General features: G+C 56.2%; 1 protein-coding gene across 2 annotated transcripts in view; it reads left to right on the top strand.

The window, feature by feature from the left end:
• Window positions 1-17,262, top strand: part of LHPP (phospholysine phosphohistidine inorganic pyrophosphate phosphatase) — a 108,170-nt gene that overhangs the window by 9,657 nt on the left and 81,251 nt on the right. For both annotated transcript variants that reach the window (XM_002722150.6, XM_089313856.1), the window contains exons 2-3: window positions 6,689-6,876; window positions 9,649-9,802. In XM_002722150.6, coding sequence (XP_002722196.3) covers window positions 6,689-6,876; window positions 9,649-9,802 — 342 coding nt within the window. The remainder of the gene's footprint in view (window positions 1-6,688; window positions 6,877-9,648; window positions 9,803-17,262) is intronic.

Genomic DNA, 17,262 nt, shown 5'->3' with positions numbered 1-17,262 from the left:
GGCAGGAGCAGGCTGGGGGTTTGGGGAGGCTGGAAGCCGAAGTGGGGAGCCAGCACCCCACTTCTTTCCTCCTGGAGGAAGTCCCCGTCTCTGTAGGTGGGTCTCTCAGCTCTGGAAGTCAGGTCAGTCCCATGTTCTCCCGGCAAAGCATCCGCCACGCTGGGCCCTGAGCCGCTGTGCCCAATGTGCTTTGCTTAGAGTGCTAGGAAGAAGCAGGTGAGCCCAAAGCAGGAGGGTCCCAGCCACTTCCTGCTGGTCGGGCCCCTGGGGACCCTGGAGTCCTAGGTTGGAACCTTGCGGGGGCCCAGGGAGGACGTGGGGTCTGGGACCTGCCTTTCTGAGCCCTTGGATGACGCTGTCCCCAAGGCTCTCCTGTGGCCCTGCAGCCCCTCTGGGCACTCTCCTGGCTTCTGAGCCCCTGGCCTGGGTGCTGCCCACTCACAGTCCTATATCCGACCCAGGGATTCCCAGGTGGGCCCTGGGGATGTGGGCGGGCCATGCACTGGGGTGCCCTGGGTGCTCTCCTTGGTTCAGCTGCTCCTGGGACGCCTGGTGTTGGAGCCCCAGGCATGGCCAAAGTGCTGAGTAAGACACAGCCCCAGCCCTTCCAGGAGCCCTAGGCAGGTGGAGCAGGCAGAGAAAAAGGCCACGCCCAGGCGCAGAGAAGTCTCAGGGGCTGGGAAAGCTGGGCCATGGAGGGGGAGCTTGGGGCTGGAGGCAGGGACCCAGCTTTGGGGAGTGAGTGGGAAACGGCTCTAGGATGGGGGTGATGAGAGGGCCTGGGGGGCACAGGGGACAGATTCCTGAGGCCTGGAAGGCAGGGGACCTGGCGGGCGGGGCCTGGTGCCGCTCTGCCTGGAGGAGGGTTCACCGGACAAGCTGGCTGGCGAGGGCAGGCTGCTGAGCTGTCCCAAGGTCGCTCGGGATGTCCAATAATTGTCCCAACACTCTACCTGCCACGGAACAATAATGCGAGGGCTTTCATTATTTTCGGGTGAGCGCCCCTGGCAGATGCCGACAGCCGGCAGATGTGGGAAGTCCGAGGTGATTTGTAAGGGGCCGGCTCATCGGATGCCTGGTAATTGTACCAGGCGACGCTGTCACTCAGGCTCGTCCTGCCCTGCCTGCCGGGATGAGGTAAAGGTCAGTTCAAAGATCCAGGAAGACTTCCCTCCCCCCAGGCTCCTGGGGGCACAAGGCCCCTCCCCCCGGGGGGGCTCTTGGGTATTGGGGGGCAGGGATAACACGGCCCCTCCCAGAGCTGGTCCCTTGGTGTGGGGACCCTGGGCTGCTCTCTGCCCGACTCTGAATTCTTGTGTTCGTGGTCTCCCAAGGCCAAATCTGTGCCATAGGCAGCAGGTCCTGCCGAGGGAGCAGGACACCAGCAGGCGACGCTGGGCTGCGGTTCTGGAGGCCGGGGTCCGGGGTCAGGATGGCGGCGTGACGGAGTCTGGTGGGGCCTCTCCCTGGCCCATGGGCAGCGGTGCTCTCAGAACCTCCCGTCTGTGGGCCGCCAGGCGGGGTGGTGGCAGGGCCACCTGTCTCTTTTTGGAGTCTCTTTTTCTAAGCATGGCATCACGTGACCCTCGTTACCTTCTTTCTCACAGCCCCATCTCCTCCTCCAGCCCCCTCCCCACTGAGGTTAGGGCTATGGCTGCATCAGGGGCCCGGGTCTCCCCGTTGGTGCTCAGGGCCATCAGCCTCGGGCACACTCCTCCCTGGCCTCAGGGGTCCTGCTGCAGAGAGGCCCACGTGCTGGGAGAGCGAGCACTGCCCATGCCACTGGGGACAGCTCAGGGCCCGCAGGCTTGGCTGCTCACAGGCCGCATCATCTGGGTCCCGGTTCTCAGTCAGCTTGTTCTTAGTGAGCGCCTCCCACGAGCCCGGGGCCATGTGAGGGGCAGTAAGCCACCTTCTTGCCAAGGTCAGGTCAGGGACACTGACCGTGGATGTGATTTGGTGGGGGACAGTGCCTCCCCAGGGCCAGACTCCAGGCACCGCTGTAATCTTTTACTGTTTGAAGACTACGGCTATATGCTGGGACTTGTCACTGGTGGTCTGACAGGGCCTGTGGTGATGTGTAGAAGGGGTAAGGTTAGGGGATGTGAGAGGACAGGACCCACAGGAGGCCACTGACCCCAATGTTTCCCCTGAGATTTAAAAGAAATTTTATTTGAGGGTCTGGTGTTGTGGCAGGTGGGTTAAGTCACCACCTGCAATGCCAGCATTCCATGTGGGCACTGGTTGAGTTCTGGCTGCTCCACTTCTGATCCAGCTCTGTTACTGAACCTGGGAAAGCAGGAGAAAATGGCTCAACTGCATGGGGCCCTGCCACCCACATGGGAGACCTGGATGGAGTTTCTGGCTCCTGGCTTTTGTGTGAACCAGCAGATGGAAGATCTCTTTCTTTCTCTGTAACTCTGCCTTTCAAATAAATAGAATCTTTTTGAAAAAAATGTTTATTTGGAAGTCATGCACTGTTTCATGACCCTTAGCCAGAAGCCAGCTAGGTCTCCCCCACGGGTGGCAGGGACTCCAGTCCTTGAGGCATCCTGTGCTGCCTCCCAGGTGCGTTAGCTAGAAGCCGGGTGGAAGTGGAGCAGCCAGGGCTCACCAGGCACTGCAGCATGGCTGTGGGTGTTCTAAGCGGCTTCTTAACCCACAGCGCCACAGTGCCCGACCTCCCACTAGATTTTCTTGGGAACAGGTTCCATTTGTAAAACTGGTATTTTGATTTTATTTATTTATTATTATGGCTGATTATTCTTTAACTTACTATTTTATTTATTTGAAGGAAGGACAAAGATAGAAAGAGAGAAGAGTGCATGATTTCCCATTTGCTGGTTTACTCCCTAAATGCCCCCAACAACTGGGGCTGGGCCAGGCCAAAGCCAGAAGCCAGGAACTCAGTCTGGGTCTCTCCGGGGGTGACAGGGGCCTGATTACTCGAGCTGTCACCCATGTGTGCCTTCACAGGAAGCTGGAGGAGAGAGTGGAGCCAATACATGAACGCAGGCATTCTGATGGGGGCGTCCCAAGCAGCGTGTTAACCACTGGCCAAACGTGTGCCCCACTTTGACTTTGTACAGTGTTTATTTCGGGTGAACTTCCATCGTGTTTCAAGGGGGCCTGGTGGCTTCAGTGTCGCGAGGCGCTTTGGGTTGTTTACTCCTTTCTCATCGCCGTGTGAAGTTGGGTTTGGATAACAGATGTGAGGCTCTGTCATCTCGCTGTCACACTGATTGCTCACTGTTCTGAGAAGGTCACATCATCATTCATTAGCAGTAATTAGTCCCACAGGACCCCCCCACTTCTTCACTCAACTGCTCCATTAACTTAGGTGCGAATCACACGTTCCCCGCGCCGGTCGATGAAGATCTATCCGTGATGTACAAGGTGACGCTATTAGTTACAATATATTAACTGCCTAATTTAAAAATAAAAAAGCTATCTTTATGAAGGGCAATTAACCACTAAGTGTAATTGATAATCCATAAACCTCTGATTAGGAAAGACAAATACTAAGAAAGGAATGAATCACCTGGGCCGTTGGAGAAGACATTGCCAGCCCGTGGTCGTGTCCACTCCGCTGTTGGTAGATCAGGTTTCTTCCTGAATCGCGCCTGCCAGCTCCAGGGCCCAGGCGCCCAGTGGCTCAGTGCAGTGCGGGAATGTGGGTTTTCTTATTTTATTTATTTATTTTTTTTGACAGGCAGAGTGGACAGTGAGAGAGAGAGACAGAGAAAAAGGTCTTCCTTTTTGCCGTTGGTTCACCCTCCAATGGCCGCCGCGGCCGGCGCACTGCGCTGATCCAATGGCAGGAGCCAGGAGCCAGGTGCTTTTCCTGGTCTCCCATGGGGTGCAGGGCCCAAGCACCTGGGCCATCCTCCACTGCACTCCCTGGCCACAGCAGAGAGCTGGCCTGGAAGAGGGGCCACCGGGACAGAATCCGGTGCCCCGACCGGGACTAGAACCCGGTGTGCCGGCGCCGCTAGGCGGAGGATTAGCCTAGTGAACCATGGTGCCGGCCCGGGAATGTGGGTTTTCACCACCGAAACCCGTCTGTTTCTGGCGAGTTTGTAAGCGGCCTACCGGCTCCAACACCTTCAGGGAAGCAGCAGGTAAGTTTGTCCAGGCCCTGCCATCAGTCAGCAAACACTGCCTGGGGCCTGCTGTGTGCCACGCCGTGTGAGCCGCACCAGGAAGGCACGGTGACGGTGAACGGACTCATGGAACACACAAGTCCAACAGAAGGGCCACACACACACACACACGTGCGTGGGTCAGCCAGATAACTGGCAGTATTGGTGTTACAAAGAAAAACAGTACATGATGGATAGACACAGGCCAGAGGGACGCCACACAGCGTGGTCAGAGGAGGGGACACTGGACCGAGACCTGCCACCTTCTCCTGGTGCTGTTGCCACCAGGGAGGGTCAGACGTGAGCCTCACTTGCAGTCCAGTAGCGGGGCAGAGTGCCTGGCTCATGGCTGCCCTCTCAGTGGTCCTCCGCCCCAGCCCCCTCAGCCAGCTCCTTCTTGCACACACACCAAGCTGCGGATGCTCCTACCATCATGAGCGGCCGGGGCAGTGCACCTGCCTGCTTGCGGTGGTGGGCTGCTCTTCCCTCCGCTTGGCCTGCCCTTTGCTGCCAACTGCTCTTCCGTCCTGCAAGACTCCAGTGGGCTCCCTCTTTAGGGGGTCTTCTCTCGGGCCCCACACGGGCACAGGTCGGCCCAGGGAGCTCTGACTTCCTGTTCTAGACCCCGTGTGGGTCTAGAAGTCAGCCCGAGCCTCGGGGGAGGAGCAGAAGCTCTGGACTCGTGGGGCTTCCTGCGGAGCGGGAAATGCCTGGTCTCACGGAGCTGGCGGTGGGGTGGAGTTTCGGTTGGGGCTCACCTGCTGCAATGGAGTTGGACTCGGGCCATGGTTCTGAGTGCTGGGTCTAAGCTGTGTGTCGCTTCTGGAGCCCTGTAACTGAGACTGCTTCTGTGAGAACAGATACCTCAGTATGCTTATAAACTGCATTCTGTACTGTACAACGTAGAGTATAGCAAAGAGCTTAACAGAATGGGTGCGAGTGGGCGTTCAGCCTAGTGGTGGACACCCCGCATTCCGCAGCGGAGCGTCTGTGTTTCATTCCTGGCTCCAGCCCCCTGATTCCAGCTTCCTGCTAAGGTCACCTGGGAGGCAGCAGGTGGTGGCTCAGGTAATTGGGCTCCTGCTGCCCACGTGGGAGACCTGGATTACATTCCCAGCTCCTGTGACCTGGCCCACCCCAGCCTTTGCAGGTGTCTGGGGGGTAAACTAGTGGACGGGAGTGCCCTCCCCGTCCCTTCTCTCCCTCCATCCCTCTCTGTCTCTGTCTCTTTGCATGGGCTGAGTGAAGAATGCAAACATCTGCTCCTGTCTTTGGAGACTGGAGAAAAGGATGTGTTTAGGGCCTCCGGGCTTGCAGCCTGCCTTGTCTCCCCTGATTCCACACTGCGGCTTCACACAGATGCCAGGCGCCACTGCTGCCTGGATAGGGCAGGGCTTGTCGAGGGAGGACTGTGTGACCTGGGCCAGGGGCCTGGTCTTGGCCATCACCCAGCCCCCATGCTTGTGCAGCCTCGTCCCCTTGCTGGCCCCCCCCCCCCCCGGGCCTCTGCCTCCTCTCCCTGGGCAGACGCATGCGCCTGGCTGCCCCCAGGCCCCAGGCCCTCTCTGCTGGACCACTTTCCCTCAACTCCTGGCGCACCCAGCTGGCGTCTTCTCATCCTGAGGGGCCCAGCTCCGGAGCTGCTTCTCCAGCAGGGCCTGCTCTGGCCTCCTGTCCCACCTGCCCCCCGCAGTGGCCCCCGTCCCCGCCATTGCACCGCTCTTCCCTGCTGCAAACTGCCCTTCCCCAGGCTCCACCTCCGCCCCAGGTGCTGGGCACTTAGTGGTCATTTGTGGGTGGCAGTTATGTCGCAAGGAGCCCCCCTAGGGACCTGCTTGGAGCTGTGCATTCTGAGTGCTTGTCCCAGTGCAGCCAGGCTGCAGGAGGCGCCCTGGGCACCAGCGTGAAGGAGTCTCTGGTTCCTGCCAGCTCAGTGCTGGGGTCGCGCAGGTCACGAACCAGATGTCCCTCTTGCAGTCCCGTGTCCCCAGTGATGCTGGCAAACCTTGCTCCACTGGCTTGATGAGAAGAGACTGTGGTTGGTCCCTTTCTCTGACCTTTTTGGGAAAGGTATATATGGAAAGGTACAGAGAAGTAGTTACGGCCGCTCAGAGGCGGCCTCTAGCCAGGCCAGGCCGGAAGGTGCGGTGGACTGGGGTGGAGTCGATACAGGTGGGAGGCAGCGTGTTCTACTCGAGGGCGTGTGCCCCAGGTGGAAAGGGGCGTGCCCCAGCTGGAGGGGGTGCCTTCCGCTGGAAGTCTCACGTCCCAGGTGAAGGAGCACGTGTCCCCGAGGCAGGGTGGGCAGAGCAGCTTTCCAGAGAGGAGAAGCCCAGGCTAGAGGCCCAGGTGAAGACCCTTAAGGAGGCCTGTAATGGGGAGGGGCCTGTGGGGGCATGGTCTGGCTCAGAAGCTCCAGTCTGAACACGCCTGGGGGTCAGGGCCGCCCCCGGGACCCTGGTGACCGACTGCTCTGGGACCTGACTGTCTTTGGGGAGGGTTCCTTCTCCGGACCCCCTTCAAGGAGGCCACGCCTCTTCCCCCAGACTGAAGCGCTCCCAGCTGAAGGTGAGGTTCTGCACCAATGAGTCGCAGAAGTCCCGCGGAGAGCTCGTGCGGCTGCTGCGCCGGCTGGGGTTCGACATCTCCGAGGACGAGGTGACTGCCCCGGCGCCGGCCGCCTGCCAGATCCTGAAAGAGCGAGGTCTGCGGCCACACCTGCTCATCCACGATGGTAAGCCTGGGGTCCGGGGACCTTTCCAGGGTGGGGCCAGGGGCAGAGGGAACCCTGACTCCTGCCACCTCTACCCTTGGGGCTGTGGAGTGGAAACTTGGGGTGGGGGGGCTTCCTGCTGGGGGCCAGTCCCCGTCCCCTGGCCTCACACCACAGGGTCCCTACAGGCAGGGTCAAATGGCTTTCCTGAATCTAGGGTGGGCCAAGGGGCCAGAGAACTCTCAGGGGGCAGAACGCCAGTTCCTGCTGAGAGAGGGAAGCTGGGTGGAGGTCTGTCCTGTGGCACCGGGCCCTTGAACTCGGGGAAGCAGCTGTGCTCCCCCCTGCTGCTTGCGGGGGCTCTGGGAGCAAGGCTGCAGCCTGGTTCAGTCTGAATGAGGTCTTGGGAAGCGGCAGCAGGAGCCCTGTGATCTGGCCTCCCAGCACTTACGAAGGGACGTTAGTAACGGACGCCTCCCGGTCCTTCGGTCAGCTGCCCGCCTTCCCCCACAGCTGACACGGGGCAGGAGAGGGGGCTCCCAGAGGCGGAGGGTGGCGCCACTTCAGGACACAGGTCCCGCCTTTGGAAACCATGTTTCTCAGAATGCCCCGCCAGGAAGGGGAGTCCCTTGCCAGGAACTTGTCCTCAAAGCAAGGGGACTTCAGGAAGACATCCTGTCCTCCTCACCCCCAGAGCGGCTGTGGGGCACAGGCGTGGGGCCCGGGCGTGGGGCTGGTGGGAGCCCAGGGGAGGGAGGTTCCGCATTTGCTCCAAGGTGGCGCTAAATGAAGAAGCAAACGAGCAGACGGCCTGGCTTGCGGGTGGGAGGGAAAGACAGGTGCCCGCCTCAGCCTTGGTTCCACCTTGGCAAATGTTTTTCAGGTTTTGTTGTTGGTGGATTTTCCCCCAATATTTTATTTTTTATTATAAAGATTTATTTATTTATTTGAAAGAATTACACAGAGAGAAGGAGAGGCATAGAGAGAGAGAGAGGTCTTCCATCCGACGATTCACTCCCCAATTAGCTGCAGTGGCCAGAGCTGCACTGATCCAAAGCCAGGAGCCAGGAGCCTCTTCCAGGTCTCCCACGTGGGTGCAGGGGCCCAATAACTTGCCATCTTCCACTGCTTTCCCAGGCCACAGCAGAGAGCTGAATTGGAAGTGGAGCAGCTGGGTCTCGAACCGGCACCCATAAGAGATCACAGCGCTTGAGGCCAGGGTGTTAACCCGCTGTGCCACAGTGCCAGCCCCGACCCCCAATATTTTATTATGGACATTTTCAAACATGCAGCAAAGCTGGAAGAATGTTCCTTGGAACATTTTGAACCCATTGCCCAGATTCTGTTCATGACGTCCCCTGAGGTTTCCTTCCCTGTGTATCTGTCCGCCTCTGCAGCCATGCCGCCTCCATCTGTGCTGATTTGGAGGGACTTTCAAGGTGAATGCAGGCATTGCTGTATTTCCCATAAGTCAGGGCTGTGGAACCTTTTTTCTGCCAAGAGCTGTGCGGATGTTTATAACATCATTTGTGGCCCATAAGAAATTTTCAGGGGGCCGGCGCTGTGGCGCAGTGGGTTAAAGCCCCAGCCTGCAGCGCCAGTATCCTGTATGGGTGCTGGTTCTAGTCCCAGCTGCTCCTCTTCCAATCCAGCTCTCTGCTATGGCCTGGGAAAGCAGTAGAAGATGGCCCAAGTCCTTGGGCCTCTGCACCCACGTGGGAGACCCGGAAGAAGCTCCTGGCTTCAGATTGGCGCAGCTCTGGCTGTTGCGGCCATCTGGGGAGTGAACCAGCAGATGGAAGACCTCTCTCTGTAACTGTCTTTCAAATACATTAAATAAATCTTTTTTTTTAATTGTCAGCTTAATAAAACTAAAACTTAAAATAAAACTTAACACTAGCCTGCTATAGATTTATTGCATTTTACGTCCCGCCTGTGGTTGCCTTGGCAGGGCCAGACCAGGTGATTTCGTGGGTCCTGTGTGGCCCACCTGCTGGGCATTTCCCGCCCCCACCCCAAATGCTTCAGCATATCCCTGGTGTTCAGTATTTGCATTTTTTGTTGTTGGTGTAAGATTTGTGTACAGTGAAATGCACAGACTTCAGGTGTACTCTTGCTGGTTTATGATGGATGCATGCGCGCTCCTGTGCAGCCCAGCCCATCACGCTGGAGACCCCTCCTGCCCTTCCCAGACAGCCCCCAGCATGCCGAGTCTGGAACTCCTTGGAAATGGAGTCGTGGGGTCTGCACTGTGTCAGAGGCCTCAAGACCAGCCCCAGGCTCAGTGATTTGCCGAAGCACTCCTAGGACTCTGAAAAGCTGGGACACACACGGTCGTGGTTTGTTACAGTGAAAGATTACGGCTCGGGGCTCAGCAAGGAGGTGGGCATCGGGGGGGTTTGCCCGACATCCCCTGGGAGTAGTCTGGCCTGCAGCACCAGCCCTCCCTGGGTCGCCCATGGCCACCCCCAGCCTCCCAGGACTCTGCCCTCCGTAGCTGCCAGCTGTGGGTCTCCTGCCTGGTACTGAATGGAGGAAGCTCCTGGTGCCGGTGTTGATGGGACCCTGGGAGTGCGTCTGTCTCCTGACAGTCTCTGTGGGGAGCTGGGTTCCTTCGTCTGTGGCCTGGGGTGACCCCACCCCCACCCACCTCCCACGGCAGCTGCGAGGATTGCAGAGGAGCCGTGCATCTGAGAAAGAGGCGAGGCAGCCCCGGCACGCAGCGGATGTGGTGGAGCATGGAGGTAGGCCACGTTGTCCTGGGGCCTGACCACATGCGCTGTCCTGCTCTAGGAGTCCGCCCGGAATTCGACCAGATTGACACGTCCAACCCAAACTGTGTTGTGATGGCAGACGCTGGTGACGACTTTTCGTACAGGAACATGAACCAGGCCTTCCAGTTGCTCATGGAGCTGGAGCGTCCCGTGCTCATATCCCTGGGAAAAGGGTAAGTCGGTTCCGGGGAGAGTCCCCTCTGGCTGCTTTGGACAGGGCTTTGTGGTTTTCTGGCATGGAATCCAGTAGAGGGGCGGGCGTTCTGCCTAGCAGCGAAGGCACTAGGAGTGGCTGGGTTTGGTTCCCAGCTCTGCTCCTGATTGCAGCTTCCAGCCAGTGTAGACTCTGGGGGACAGGGGTTAGGTGGTTGAATCCTGCCACCCATGTGGGAGACCTCAGTTGAGCTGGTTCCAGCCCTGGCCATCATGGACATTGGCAAATGAACCAGCAGCTTGGGGCTTTGTCTCTCTGTGCCTCTTGAATGAATTTTTTTGTTTGAAAGAATCAAGTGGGGGCTGGCATTGTGATACAGTGGGTTAAGCCACCACCTGCAATGCTGGCATCCCATATGAGTGCTGATATAAGTCCCCATTGCTCCACTTTTTTTCTTTAAAATTTATTTATTTATTTGAATGTCAGAGTTAGAGAGATGAAGAGATCTTCCATCTGTTGGTTCACTCCCTGGATGGCACAATGGCCAGGGCTGGGCCAGGCCAAAGCCAAGAGCCAGGAGCTTCTTCCAGGTCTCCCTTGTGGGTGCAGGGGCCTAAGCACTTGGGCCATCTTCTGCTGCTTTCCCCAGGCCATTAGCAGGGAGCTAGATCAGAAGTGGAGCAGCTGGGACATGAACCTGTGCCCATGTGGGATGCTGGCATTGCAGGTGGTGGCTTAACCCGTTAGCCACAAGGCTAGCCCTGTTCCACTTCTTTGTTTTTAAAGATTATTTATTTGAAAGGCAGAATTTCGGAAAGAAACAGTTATCTTTCATCCATGATTCACTCTCCAAGTGGTCTCAAGTGTTGGGCCTCTGCCAGGCTGAAGACAGGAGCCAGGAGCTCCGTCCTGGTCTCCTACGTGGGTGGCAGGGAATCAAGTACTTGGTTCCGTCCTCTGCTGCTTTCCCAGGCACGTTAGCAAGGACCTGGATTGTAAGTGGAGCAGCTAGAACTCGAACTGATGCTCATATGGGATGCGTGCAGTGGATTAATCCGCTACACCACAGAGCAGGCCACAATCTGTTTTACAACTGCCTGTTCCACTTCTGATCCAGCTCCCTGTTAATGTACCTGAGAAAGAAGCCGAGGATGGCCTAAGTTCTTGGGCTCCTGCCACCCATGTAAGAGACCTGGATGGAGTTCCAGGCTCCTGGCCCAGCCCTGGCCATTGCAATTATTTGGAGAATGAACCAATGGATGGAAGATATTTTTTCCTGCCCCCCTCTTTCCCTCTCAGTCTGCAATTCTGCCTTTCAAATAAATAAATCTCAAAAAAAAAAAAAAAGCTAATGCAGAAAAGTCGGTGTGATGTGAGCACAGGGTGGCTTCCTTCTCTCTCTTTCGTCATTTCTCCTTTCCTCTCCTTTAATAATTTCTTAGGAGATTAGGATACATTGTCATCAGTAGTTGACTGATCAAGTGTCCGTGTGGGCCCATGGCGAGGAGTGGTTGGGGGTGATTGGGAAGTTGTCACTGCAGGTGGAGACCCCTTGGAGAATTCGGAAGCCAAGTGCTGATCGTCCTAAGTGTGGACAGAATTTGCCCAGGCTGTGGCGCCAGGTGTGGAATGGTCCCCAGGACTCCATAGTGACTGAGAGGCTTGGGGGCCTGTGGGATGCTCTGCTCTGAGTGTGTCTGACCACAGAGCACTCTCTGAGTTGTGCTTCTGTGGCCCCTGTTGTTTGAGCCTCTAGCGTGTGGCTCATTGTCTTATCTAAGGATTTATTTTATTTGAAAGGCAGAGTTAGGAAGAGACAGAGATCTTCCATCCACTGGTTGACGCCCCAAATGGCTGCCAAAGCCAGGAGCCAGGAGCTTTTTCTGGGTCTCCACATGGGTGCAGGGGCCCAAGTGCTTGGACCATGTTCTACTGCTTTCCCATGCACATTAGCAGGGAGCTGGATTGGAAGTGAGGCAGCCAGGATTCGAACTAGTGCGCATATGGGATGCTGGTGCTTCAGGCTGTGGCTTTTACCAACTACACCACAGCACCTGCACTCCTTATCTGTTTCTTGAATTGGTGTAGGTTGTTTTTGGTTAACATCTAAGATAGCACACGTTTATTGATTTGAAGAAAAATTGGAAAATACAGGTGAACATAAGAAAAGAAGTATTGTTTATCTCACTGCACAAGGAAAACAGCTGTCAACATACTGGTGTGCACTCATCCCGATGTTCCCTGCACAAATAGATCCTTGGAGAGAGACACAATCACAGCATGGGAATTTGACTTGATCTGGTCACCTGTTCTCCACTTTTGGGAGTTTTTTTTTTTTTTTTTTTTTTTTTTTTAAACATTTTTTATTTACTTGAGACAGAGTTAGAGGGAGAGATGGGGACAGAGAGAGCGAGCAAGCAAGCGAGCTTCCATCCACTGGTTCACTTCCCAAATGACCACAATGGCCAGAGCTGGAACAATCCAAAACCAGGATCCAGGAGCTTCTTCTGGGTCTCCCACGTGGGTGCAGGGTCCCAAGGACTTGGGCCATCTTCCACTGCTTTCCCAGGCCACAGCAGAGAGCTGGATTGGAAGTGGAGCATCCAGGACTTGAACCAGTGCCCATGTTGGGTGCCAGCCTCTTGGCAGGCTCATGGTAACTGGAGAGCTCAGGGACATGTCGCGTTGTTTCCCTGGCCCTTGTTGGTGCACGTTTAGGTTGTCCCTGACTTTCTGTTGTCACAACGCTGTGATGAGCTGCTTTGTAAATTTTAGGTGTTGTCCTCAGACACTGACACAGCAAGGTGCTTTTTGTGTTTGAGAGGCATAGAGACAGAGAGCTCCCATCTCCTGATCACACTCCAAGTGCCCACGATGGCTATGGCTGGACCAGGGCAAAACTTGGCAATGGGAACTCATCCTAGAATCCCACATGGGTGGCAAGGACCTCACCACTTAGCAGTCAATGTTTAGGGTGCACGTTAGAAGGAAATGAACCAGGAGCCGAGTGACCGGGACTTGAACCCGGGTTCTGCAACATGGGATGCAGGCATCCCAACCTGTGGCTTCTGGTTCGCGCTGCCCAGTTACCTTCCAGAGAGCTGCACTGGTTATTTCTGTCGTCACCAGAAACAGGCCTAGGGCTGTAGCGTCACAGGCTCCTGAAGTTGCGGGGACACTTTGGAGTCCCCCCGCCCCCAGTTTCGTGCGCAGTGCACAATTCGAGGGCCCTCTCCTGGGCAGTGGCTTCCAGCGCTGATGCTTCTGATGACGGGGCGCCTGCTGCGTCCACCTGCTGAGCAGGGCCAGCGATTTGAACAGATGGAGAGGGACCTTGAGCATTGCTCAACACCTGATGTACTCTGTTTGGTCTGCGGCCCTGCGCATGGCGAGCGGTGTCATTGCCATTTTGCAGGTGGGAGTACTGAGACCTGGCAGGACCAGGAATGCCACCGGCCTGGCTGACCCCGAGCCAGGGCTTCTCGCCTCTCAGCTGCTACATTCTGCAGCACGTGGAAGGCTTGGCCCATACAGGATCTGAAAATTCTTGTCTTTTTATTTATTTATTTTTTTAAGATTTTATTTATTTATTTGAGAGGTAGCGATACACACAGAGGGAGAGAGAAAAGTCTTCCATCCTCTGGATCACTCCCCAGATGGCTGCAATGGCTGGAACTGAGCCCGTCCAAAGCCAGGAGCCAGGAGTCTCCTCCGGGTCTCCCATGCAGGTGCAGGGGCCCAAGGACTTGGGTCATATTCTGTTGCTTTCCCAGGCCATAGCAGAGAGCTGGATCAGAAGAGGAGCAGCCAGGACTAGAACTGACACCCATGTGGGATTCCGGTGCCACAGGTAGAGGCTTAGCCCACTATGCCACAGCACTGGCCCCTTGAGTCAGTCCTTAGTTTAGATTTTACATAAAATATCCAGATTTCTGAGTTCTGTTGAAGAATCAAACATCTATTATCGATAGGACTGGCCATGGCCTCCATAAGTCCAGTTTTCCAGTGGCCTGACTGGTCTCTACTGTGCACATCGCCATGCCAGTAAATGGCACTTGTGGGTTTTCTCACCATAGAGAAAATCTTTTTCATGCTGTGTCCCTATCAGAAATAGGCAAACGAAAGATGTTTCTAGAAAGGAGAGGAATATGGATGTACTTTTAAGAAGTAAACGGCCGGCGCCGCGGCTCACTAGGCTAATCCTCCGCCTAGCGGCGCCGGCACACCGGGTTCTAGTCCCGGTCGGGGCGCCGGATTCTGTCCCGGTTGCCCCTCTTCCAGGCCAGCCCTCTGCTGTGGCCAGGGAGTGCAGTGGAGGATGGCCCAGGTGCTTGGGCCCTGCACCCCATGGGAGACCAGGAGAAGTACCTGGCTCCTGGCTCCTGCCATCGGATCAGCGCGGTGCGCCGGCCGCAGCGTGCCGACCACGGCGGCCATTGGAGGGTGAACCAACGGCAAAGGAAGACCTTTCTCTCTGTCTCTCTCTCTCACTGTCCACTCTGCCTGTCAAAAAAAATAAAAAAAAAAAAAAAAAAAAAAAAAAGTAAACGTTTCTGGGGCCGGTGTTGTGCCGTAGCGGGTAAAGCTGCTGCCTGCAATGCTGGTAGCCCATATGGATGCCAGTTCTAGTCCCGGGTGCTCCACTTCCTGTCCAGCTCTCTGCTATGGCCTGGGAAAGCAATAGAAGATGGCCCGAGTCCTTGGGCCCCTGCACCCATATGGGAGACCTGGAAGAGGTAGAAGAAGCTCCTGGCTTCAGATAGGCCCAGCTCTATCTGTTATGACCATCTGGGGTGTGAATAGAGGATGGAAGATCTCTTTCTGCCTCTGCCTTTCTGTAACTCTGCCATCCAAATAAATTGACAGTAATTGTACATGAGTACAGGAGCAGTGTGACACTGCAGTAAGGGTGTGCAGGAATCAGTTACTGTACATGTGCAATGGGTACAGTGTGGCACTGCAGTAGGGGTGTGCAGGAATCAGTTACTGTACATGTGCAGTGGGCACAGTGTGACACTGCAGTAGGGGTATGCAGCTGGCAGGGATCAGTGCCTATACATGTATGGGGTGCACTGTGACTGTACTATATACAGTGTAGTAGGTGTGCTGTGGGCAAGGGTCAGTAGCTGTAGCTGTGTGTGGGGTGCCGTGTGACTGTACTATATGCAGTATAGTAGGGTGTGTAGTGGGCAGGGGTCAGTAGCTGTAGCTGTGTGTGGGGTGCCGTGTGACTGTACTATATACAGTGTAGTAGGGGTGTGCCGTGGGCAGGGGTCAGTAGCTGTAGCTGTGTGTGGGGTGCTGTGTGACTGTACTGTATACAGTGTAGTAGGGGTGTGCTGTGGGCAGGGGTCAGTAGCTGTAGCTGTGTGTGGGGGGTGCCCTGTGACTGTACTGTATACAGTGTAGTAGGTGTGCCGTGGGCAGGGGTCAGTAGCTGTAGCTGTGTGTGGGGTGCCGTGTGACTGTACTATATACAGTGTAGTAGGGGTGTGCCGTGGGCAGGGGTCAGTAGCTGTAGCTGTGTGTGGGGTGCTGTGTGACTGTACTGTATACAGTGTAGTAGGGGTGTGCCGTGGGCAGGGGTCAGTAGCTGTAGCTGTGTGTGGGGTGCTGTGTGACTGTACTGTATACAGTGTAGTAGGGGTGTGCTGTGGGCAGGGGTCAGTAGCTGTAGCTGTGTGTGGGGGGTGCCCTGTGACTGTACTGTATACAGTGTAGTAGGGGTGTGCCGTGGGCAGGATCAGTAGCTGTAGCTGTGTGTGGGGTGCTGTGTGACTGTACTGTATACAGTGTAGTAGGGGTGTGCTGTGGGCAGGGGTCAGTAACTGTAGCTGTGTGTGGGGTGCTGTGTGACTGTACTGTATACAGTGTAGTAGGGGTGTGCTGTGGGCAGGGGTCAGTAGCTGTAGCTGTGTGGGGGGTGCTGTGTGACTGTACTGTATACAGTGTAGTAGGGGTGTGCTGTGGGCAGGGTCAGTAGCCGTGTGACAGTCTGGCAGGTGTTGATGAGGGCAGGACACTGCCCTCACGGCGTAGGCATCACCTCAGATACTTGTTATTTCTCTGTGCTGGGAGCGTTCAAGTCCTCTCTACAATGGATTTGAAATCCTTGGTGAATCACCTTGTGTGCTGTAGAAAATCCGCCGTTGTTCCTGGAATCGTCTATTAATTCCGCTTGATTATTGAAAGTTATTGTTCCAGATCATGGGCCGTAGTTGAGATAGGTTATGTTGCTGAGAAGGAAAAAATCGGCGGCTTTCAGTTCTGTAATGATTCATAAATGCGGGAACAGGCAAGCGTTTGTTTAATGAGTGGTTGCTGGGGTCCCCAGCCGCGGGGACTGCTTTGGGCTATGGATTGGGAGTTAAGAACCAGAGAAAGGAGCCAGCACCTTTTGGGCTGGAACAGCTCCTGGGGACCGGCACCGGCCCAGGAAGAGCTGCTCCAGCAGCTGGGGGTCCCTGCTGGGGAGAAGGGGGGGTGTCCCGCGGGCAGCGTCCTGCCCCCAGAAGCAGTGATTTACATTGGCGTCTGTCTGGACCCGAGAGTGGGAATTGGCTTTGTAATTTCTTCTGTCATGCCGGCGTCTGAAAATTAAGCTGTTTACGCACCAGATGAAGGGAGGTTAATGGCCCTTCAGGGAAAGGTCAAGTGGTCATTTGGAAGGAGGCAGAGCTGAGCGATGGGGAGCGGCAGTGACAGGAGGCGTCGGCCCACCTGCCGGCTCCCGCTCACTGGCCAGCGGCGCTGCCCCTCCGTCCTTCCCAGGCCTGCGGCGGTCGCATCCTGCGGCCTCCCCTGCACACAGAGAGCCTGGGCCTGGATGTTTAAAAAAATCCAGAGCTCATGCTTCCTACATCTCTGGAAAACATTTGACAGTTTGCCTCAGGACTCCTTTTTGTTTTCCTGAGTGAATAGGAAATGAAAATCTTAAGCCCCATAAAAGCAAGCGCAGATTCGGTCAGAGAACGAAATGGCAAGGTTTCCAGTGTGGGGCTCCGGCAGGCAGTGCTCTGCGCTCCAAGGTGTGGCAGCCCCACAGACACCGGGACCAAGTTCAAGTGCAAGGGAGTCCAGGTTCCTCTGACTTCAGAGGAGGCGTCTGGGGAATCTGAAGCCAGCAGCAGCAGTCGTACCCTGAGGTCACCCAGGAAGACAGACGCCCGCTCCTGTCTACCAGCCCCCTGCCTCCCCCAGGCGGCCCCGGGACAGCTGAGAGGCTGGGCCGGAAGCTCCCAGAACCTCATTCACAGCAGAGGGCTGTACCTCTTACAATCGGTGGATTTTGTTTGATTTGCTTCCCCCTTTATTTCAGTGACAGATGGGGAAAGAGAATGAACGGACAGGTGCACACACTCCCACCGAATGCTGGCATCAGCTGGCGCTAGGCCAGGCCAAAGCCAGGAGCCAGGATCTTCATTGGGTCTCCAGAGTAGGTGGCAGGGATCCAGCTACTGCAGCCACCATCCCCGCCTC

This window comes from Oryctolagus cuniculus, chromosome 15, assembly GCF_051225735.1.
Source record: "Oryctolagus cuniculus isolate XC-2025 breed Fujian yellow rabbit chromosome 15, ASM5122573v1, whole genome shotgun sequence".
Classification (NCBI taxonomy): domain Eukaryota; kingdom Metazoa; phylum Chordata; class Mammalia; order Lagomorpha; family Leporidae; genus Oryctolagus; species Oryctolagus cuniculus.
The sequence above is the reverse complement of the archived record's forward strand: the minus strand, read 5'-3'. Positions and strand labels throughout refer to the sequence as shown.